At 43.6% G+C, this 8,548-nt stretch overlaps 1 protein-coding gene across 1 annotated transcript in view; it reads left to right on the top strand.

The window, feature by feature from the left end:
- LOC116686621 (AT-rich interactive domain-containing protein 5B) overlaps nt 1–8,548 on the top strand; it is a 54,284-nt gene that overhangs the window by 23,356 nt on the left and 22,380 nt on the right. The window contains 2 exon segments of the mRNA XM_032511645.1: nt 1,263–1,415; nt 4,945–5,052. Of these exon segments, the coding sequence (XP_032367536.1) occupies nt 1,263–1,415; nt 4,945–5,052 (261 nt within the window).

The raw sequence follows: 8,548 nt of genomic DNA, 5'->3' as shown, positions 1-8,548 counted from the left end.
TTCCCAGAATGTAACAAAATCAACAAATAGCAATAAAACACCATAAGACTAAAATTAAAACTACATTTCCCGCCCTGGCTCAGTGGGACTTGGAGAGTAATGCTAACGTAGTAATGCTAACGTAGCATGCTAACCGTCCTAAATGTGTGTTCATATGATGCATGTTTTAGACTCCACATACTGCACAAAGGGCAACCTGCACAATTGGTTTATTTACATTTTAGCAATCATTTAGCATATTATTTAAGCAGTTGCACATTTTGTTTTCCCCTCCTGTGTATATATTAAAAAAATTGTTTTCTTATATTTTATTCCTATTATTATTATTATTATTACATTGACTTAGCTAGATCTTTATTGTCCTTTTTGGTTTGTTTTTTTTTTTTTTTTTTTTTTTTTCCTTTTGGGATGACTCCCCAAGGAAATGAAAGTTCCGCAGCGATTTTAGCAAGAGAAAAAGAAATTAAAAAATAGATAAAAAAGACAACAAATAACAACAATATAATATAACAACAATAAGAACATTTGTCAAATACACCAAGAAAAGACCATAAATTATTATTATTATAAGTGTCAGTGTTGAGTCCAGTGTTGAAGTGATAAAGTGACCAGTTTGTGAATTTTAGTGGTGTTGTGTGTGTGTGTGTGGTGTGGTGTGGGTGTGTGTGTGGTGGTGTGTTGTGTGTGTGTGTGTGTGGTGTGTGTGGTGTGTTGTGTGGTGTGTGTGTGTGTGTGTGTGTGTGGTGTGTGTGTGTTGTGTGTGTGTGTGTGTGGTGTGTGTGTGTGTGTGTGTGTGTTTGGGTGTGTTGTTTGTGTGTATTCAGCATGCATGAATGCATGTATGAATTATTTCATGTATCCTGATGATGTATATTTTTTACTAGATCTCATTTATATTATATTCTGTGTTGTGTGACTGATGTACGTGTGCTGCGTAACACCGATTTCCTTCCCATTTTTTGAGATCAATATCTATCTATCTATCTATCATCTATCTATCTATCTATCTATTCTATCTATCTATCTATTCTATCTATCTCTCTATCTATCTATCTATCTTCTACTATCTACATCTATTCTATCTCTATCTATCTATCTTTTTACATGCTTTAATTAAAAAAAAATATTTATGTTGTGCTGCACGTTGCTGAAGCTCCTCCTTTTTTTTTTTTTTAAACTGTGAAAATGGCCCCCGGGGGCCTGTTGAGCCCCCCGGGGGCCATTTCCTCGTCCTCATCAGCGCTGTCTGGTCTTTCCCTCAGTGGTTGGGTGCCCCCTCCTGCCAGCGAGGCAGCTACGCCTTCTACAAGTCGGTGAGCAGCAGAGCTCGACCCGACGGGCCCGTGGAGGTGTGGAGGCTCGGGGAGTTCTACTTCATCCGTTGTGGGCCCCAGGACCCCGTGTGCATCGCAGAGGTAAGGGTTTCATCACAAGGCAACGTTTGTTTACTGTACAATTTAATTCAATTCAATTTTATTTATGGTATCAATTCATAACAAGAGGTATCTGGAGACCCTTTACAGATAGAGCAGGTCTAGACCACACTCCAGAATTTACAAGGACCCAACAGGTCTAGTAGTTTCCTCCAGAGCAAGCAGCAGGGCCACAGTGGAGAGAAAAAAACTCCTTTTAGGAAGATACCTGGGACAGGCCCAGACCCAGGCCCAGACCCAGACCCAGACCCAGACCCAGGCTCTTGGTAGGCAGTGTCTGACGGGCCGGTTGGGGTTAGAATAAGAGTGGAAATAACAGTCACAAAAAATAGTAGTTTGTAGTAGTTCATGGTATAGCAGGGCACTGTGCAGCGTTACAAGGCCCAGCAGGACGTAGCAGGACATCGCATGAGGTGTGTTCAGGTGCATTCTGGGCGTGCTGGTCTTACAGGGAGGTGTGTTCAGGTGCATTCTGGGCGTGCTGGTCTTACAGGGAGTGGGTTCAGGTGCATTCTGGGCGTGCTGGTCTTCAGGGAGATGTGTTCAGGTGCTTCTGGGCAGCTGGTCTTGGCATTGGGTGTGTTCAGTGCATTCTGCGTGCTGGTCTGCAGGAGGTGTTTCAGGTGCTTGGGCGTCTGGCTTACGAGGTGTGTTCAGGTGCATTCTGTGTGCGTGTTACAGGGTGGGTGTGTTTCAGGTGCATTCTGTCGTGCTGGTCTTACAGGGGGTGTGTTCGTGCATTCTGGGCGTGCGTCTTACAGATGTGTGTTCAGTTCATTCTGGGCTGCTGGTCTCACAGGGAGGTTGTTCAGGTGCATTCTGGGCGTGCTGGTCTTACAGGGAGGTGTGTTCAGGTGCATTCTGGGCGTGTTGGTCTTACAAGGAGGTGTGTTCAGGGGCATTCTGGGCGTGCTGGTCTTACAGAGGAGGTGTGTTTCAGGTACATTTCGGGGCGTTCTGGGCTTACAGGGTGTTTGTTCAGGTGCATTCGGTATGTGCTGGTGTTACAGGGGGGTGTGTTTCAGCTGCTTCTTGGTCGTGCTAGGTGCATTCTGGGCGTGCCGGTCTTACAGGGAGGTGTGTTCAGGTGCATTCTGGGGAACACTGTGAAACAGCCGCCTGGATGTTGTTGGGCTTAAACGTCTCATTAGAAAAGGAAACGAGGTTAAAGCTCCTCTTACAATCTGTGTGTTTCCATGACTACTAAATTAGAATAAATAAATATATCCATCAAAACATCCTGTCACATGATGCTGATGTAAAACCAGAAGCAGTATTTGCCCTCAAATAGCATTTCAAACTTTGCACAATAATAATACTCGTGTGTTTAGTGTCGTGAAGCTGTTTTTAAGGAGCTCTGTGTTTAGAACCAGAGTGGGAACGCAGTGTTTTCACTAGGTTTGTGTCAGACTCAGGTGTGCAAATCAAATGTTGCTGGGGTTTATGGGTCTTGATGTTTTTGTAACTATAAAAAAAGAAGAATTTTGGCAGAAATTTGGACTGTTGTTGTTGTTGTTATTATTATTATTATTATTATTACCGTATCTGTGTCTAAAACAGAACAGCTGGAGCAGAGAACAGATAAAACTCAAAAAGCTTCTGAGAAAAGTCTTTTATTTTGATGCTTTTTTAAACAAAAAAAACAGTTTTTTGGGTGCTTTCTTTTGGTGTTTTTGGTGCTTCTTTGCCGCCTTTCACATTCATTCAGCGTTGGTGTTGCTAAAACCCGCTCGGATTCTACACTTAAGACTATTAATGGCCTGGAAAATCCTGGAAAATCCTAGAAAATCCTGGAAAATCCTGGGAATGGAATGCCAGAAATGACAAAATGGGCATGCTAGCCTTGCCAGTGGGACTGCAGAGAGAGCTGCTGACGTGCCTGTAGACCTGGTCTGGTTTTATTATTAATTCCCCAATCAGAGAATGTCAGACTGCATAACCTCGCCAGCATCGTCTCCAAGGTTACACATGTTATAATGTCTAAAAAAAATACAATAAAGCCATAATATTTTCTGCAGATATCTGTCAGTATCGGAGTCATAGTTCCTTATATAATGATATTTTAATTTGGTGTGATGCTGAAACTATTAGTTGATAAATCAAACGAGTAATTCTGTTAAAGGGAAATTCCAAACAGGTCGTAGCTCCAGCTGTTTCTCTGTTTTATATCAATGTGAACTGAATATTATGGGTTTTGACCGTCATGTTGTCCTCATGTTGTCTTCATGTTGTCTTCATGTTCTTCATGTTTGTCGCAATGTTCCTCATGTTGTCTTCATGCCCCAGTTGTCTTCATGGTTGTCCTCATGTTGTCTTCATGTTGTTCATGTGGTCTCATGTTTGTCTTATGTTGTGCCTCATGTTTGTCTCATGTTTCCCCTTCATGTTGTCCTTCTGTTGTGTCCTCATGTTGTTCTCTCATGTTGTCTTCATGTTGTCCTCATGTTTGTCCTCATGTTGTCTTCATGTTGTCTTCATGTTGTCTCCATGTTGGTCCATGTTTCGGCCCCCATGTTGCCCTCATGTTTGCCCTCAGGTTGTGCTTCATGTTGTCTTCATGTTGTTCCCTCATGTTGCCCTGTCTGTTTGTCTTCTTTTGTTTATTCTGTTGCCCTATGTGTCTCATGTTGTCGTCCATGTTGCCCCCATGTGACCTCGTTGGCCCTATGTTGTCCTCATTTTGCCCTGTCTGTCTTCTGTTGCCCCCATGTTGCCCCCATGGTGTCTCATATTGCCTCAGTGTCCCATGTTGTCCATGTTGTCTCATGTTGTCTTCATGTTGACCAGCTAATTGTTGCCCTCATGTTGCCCTCATGTTGCCCTCATGTTGCCCTCATGTTGTCCTCATATTGTCCCCATGTTGTCCCCCCATTTCAACATTAACTAAACATTATTTAATTTTAATTTAATTGTATTAATTTATTAGACAGGGACAGTGTACATTAACTAACATTGCTGTGAATGCACCAGAATTAGTCAAAAGGCTCTTTTTCATCCGTTGTCCCTGGACAGATGTCAAAATTATCTCCCTAAAAAACCAACAACAAGAACAAGAAGAAGATTACAGTCAACAAGACACACATAAAAGTAGTACAACAGATAAAACTCTTTACAACACGTTAATCAATACAGTGTACAAATGTAATACAGACATTAGGGATAAATAAAAATAAAAAAATAAAATTATAAAAAAGATACTACACATTGATACACGGTAGAGACACAAGTGGCAGCACGGTTGGGTTGAGTGAAAATACATTTTCTTATTAATGCCGACATGTCTGATGTGTTATGAACCAGTTTGTTAGATGTTTTTCAACAGAGGGTATGTGGTCTCTGATGTCCTAAAGGGACAGAGGTCCAGTCCCGTCTCCTCCTTAAATGTCAGACTTCCAAAAACCTGCTGTTTTGGAAGTCCACAGACGTGGTTATCAGGGTTCAAATGGTTCCAGACATCAGTGTTTTTAAATGCCCTTGTGTTCTTCTTCTTCTTCTTCTTCTTCTTGTGCAGGTGACGTTACTCTGGGAGGACAAAGCGCAGCGCCACCTGCTGGCCAGCGCCAGGCTCTACTTCCTGCCCGAGGACACGCCGAAGGGCCGGACCCGGGAGCACGGAGAGGTGGGTTCAAAGGCCTCGGGGCATCTGGACTTCGTATCTGGCACGAGATAATAGGCTGCAGCCGGGTGGGGCGGGGGGGGCAAAAAGCTGCGGTGCGATTCCGATTTAATAAAATATAATAATCAGTCCCACATATCAGCTGGTACCCAGTCTCCAGTTGTTTTAATGATGACAGAGTAGCTGTCAGAATGCTCTACATGTGATGTGTTGTTGATTTTAATTAACAACAGACTGGAGATGATCTGTGATTGGACGGATTTAGTCTCTCTGACTTCTAAACGTCTCCATCAGCCTCACAACACGTGATCTGGACAGAATAACCCTTTAAATCAGACAAATAGCAGTTAAAATCCAGTTCAAAATCAATGAAAAGGTTGATATGAAATGTCGTCATGTTGTAAACCAGTCAGCTGTTAGATCAGCTGAGAGGACCGCGTTTCCCAGCATGCCCTGGGTCCGCCTGCAGGTCTTGCAGTCGGTGTAAAGCAGCCGCGCAGCCTGGTCTCAGACTTGCGCCCCCTGGTCTCAGACCTGCACCCCCTGGTCTCAGACCTGCACCCCCTGGTCTCAGACCTGCGCCCCCTGGTCTCAGACCTGCGCCCCCTGGTCTCAGACCTGCGCCCCCTGGTCTCAGACCTGCGCCCCCTGGTCTCAGACCTGCGCCCCCTGGTCTCAGACTTGCGCCCCCTGGTCTCAGACCTGCGCCCCCTGGTCTCAGACCTGCGGCCGCCGTGCTCTCGTGAGATTTCCGTCGTCTACGTGTGCGCGACCTCGGAGCGAGTCGGACACAAATCTACCCAGCATGCAACGGGCGCCGATCGCCGGCAATCGATTCCGCGCAGACCTGGCTCATCTCCAACGAGCCCGATCTTTCAGTCGCTTGCAGGGTCCTCCCTCGGTCCGTGGAAGACTTCGTTTTTCATTTCATTTTCATTACGTTTCATATTTACTATACAGGAAAGTTAGAAAAAGTAACATTACATTGCAATGTAAAAACGGGCCTGACTCAGTTTAAAAAGTGGTTTTCAGCAGGTTCCTGTTCTGCAGAAACATAAAACCTGGGTACAGCACGTCAGGACAGACATTAATACAAGACATCGATATGGAAAGATACATTTAGACAACTAAAAACAACAATACAGTTACACAAGGACAAAGACATTTATACAAGACATCAGCTGGGCTGGACAGACACGGACAGTGCAAACAAGACTTGGACAACACATGAGCAAATTAATTAATTAATTAATGTGTAATTGTTAAGAAGGAGCTGTTTGGGCCTTTATGAAATATGTGATGGATGATAGACTTCTTGATGTGGCTTAGGTGTTTTAGGGGTCTTTAACTCAAGAATATGTGATGTTTTTAAATAAAATTAATATGCAATATGACACAAATTCGGACCGTTTTCACCATCATCTGCGTCTAAAACCTCGGAAAAGCCGGAGCAGATTATAAAAAACGTCCAAGAAGCTGAAAGACAAAACTCGGTAAAGAAGTCCACGAACAGTCATAAGACCTTCACTTTGAATTATGCGTTTCATTTTCACACACGTGCATGTCGGTTATATTAATTACTAATTATTGTTGTTGGTGTCAGCCTTGAAAAACCAGTATCTGTCGTTCCTTTCTTTGTATACTATATACAATATGACACATTAAAAACAGTGGAGGCCCTCTGGTACTCCTGTGGACTCGTAGTGGCCGTGGCTATAATCTGGGGAATGCTTCAAGGAACATCTAATAATAATAATAATAATAATAACCTCATTACAGGAACACTGCCTCCTTTTCTTTTTAATCCAAACATTTGGCCGAGAACAGGTTCAGGCAAGGTCTTGATCTGTAGATCCAAAGGTGTGTTAACCTCATCTTCTCTCTTCTCCTTCTGCTAAAATCTCACATTAATGAGCACTGACGAACCACCAGAGAAACATCACTTTACATCTCAGCTCTCGAAATCATTCCTTAATCTGCTTAATTAAAAAAAACTGGATGAATTGCTTAAAACACGTGTGAGTTTTGACCGTGGACAGACGGGGGGGATGTGTGTTTTTGATGAACCCGGTTGCCGAGCAGGCTGCAGCCGAGCCTTCCCTTTGGGAGTGAGACTAATGCGTTACCCAAATGTAAAGACTCGATAATGATGCGTCTGAAACCAAATGTTCCACGTTTTCAACATGGATATTTCCACTGTTGAAGTTTCAGAAGTTGAAAAACTTTCAGAAGGCTCTTTTACTCCAATTAGGAGCCTTGTGAAAGTTTTATTTTTTATTTTTTATTAACAGGAATCCTTGCCCAGTTTCTTTTTAAATTATCTTGTAGGGTCAATCAGTTTCAAAATACTGACAACATGCATGCATTTATTCCTCGTACCGTTATTCAGAGGAACAAAACCCACAGTCTGAAGTACAATGTACTGTGTACATCTGACATACTTTTGGTATTTGTACAGATTAACAAAAACAAGATGTACTGTGTTGTTTTAATCAGTTAGTGTTGGAGCTGCTGGTTGGTGGAATTAGTTTCATCTGCACAACGCTAGGCTAGTTCCCCCCCCCCCCCCCAATCCGTTTTGTGTGTGTGTGTGTGTGTGTGGTGTGTGTGTGTGTGTGTTGTGTGTGTGTGTGTGTGGGTGTGGTGTGTGTGTGTGGTGTGGTGTGTGGGTGTGTGGTGTGTGTGTGTGTGTGTGTGTGTGTGTGGTGTGTGTGTGTGTGTTGTGTGTGTGGGTTGTGTGTGGTTGTGTGTGGTGTGTGTGTGGGTGTGTGTGTGTGTGTGGTGTGTGTGTGGGTATCTCTCTCCCTACGCGAAGCTGGAGCGTTGCCATGGCTGTGATACAGAGCGCAGGTAATGAGAGATATGTTTAAATTAAGATAACTGATATAGTTTATTAGTTGAATATAATTTGTGTAACGTTCATCAGGTACCAGACAATGTGAATGCCTTACGGTGTGTTTAACTAAGGGGGACCAGATCCTCAGACCAAAATCCGGGGACATTTCAGCTCGAAGCGGATTACCTCCAAACCGCATGTTTTTATTTCTGAAAACTTCAAACGGGGACACTGACCTAGAGCGTTCTCCCCCAACAGACCACATCATGGAAAGGATTCTCAGGAGGTCGAACCTTTCTGGTAAAGATTAAAATCTTTTAAAACATGAAATTGCGTTGGCTAAACCCACCAGACTCCATGTAAATAATCAGTGATTTTAGCATCGTAAAACACGGCTTTCTAGAACATCTCTGAGCTTGTCTGGAGCGACTATCGGCTCCGTTTGGTCAGGGTTTTCTTTCTTTCATTCCACTTTCGGGTCTTCCTGTGGATGTGCGGCCTCTTGCCAGCAGCCTATGTAAATTACCCCACAAGCCACGCCCCCTTTGCCCCCTCAGGCCCCGCCCCCCCGACGCCAAAACATTGACAGGAAGTTGAAACTGAAAACCAGTGACGTTGTAAAAAATCTTGACAGCATAACTGTCACTGAAAAGACACGGACAT

The sequence above is a fragment of the Etheostoma spectabile genome, unplaced genomic scaffold, assembly GCF_008692095.1.
Source record: "Etheostoma spectabile isolate EspeVRDwgs_2016 unplaced genomic scaffold, UIUC_Espe_1.0 scaffold405, whole genome shotgun sequence".
Taxonomy (NCBI): domain Eukaryota; kingdom Metazoa; phylum Chordata; class Actinopteri; order Perciformes; family Percidae; genus Etheostoma; species Etheostoma spectabile.
The sequence above is the reverse complement of the archived record's forward strand: the minus strand, read 5'-3'. Positions and strand labels throughout refer to the sequence as shown.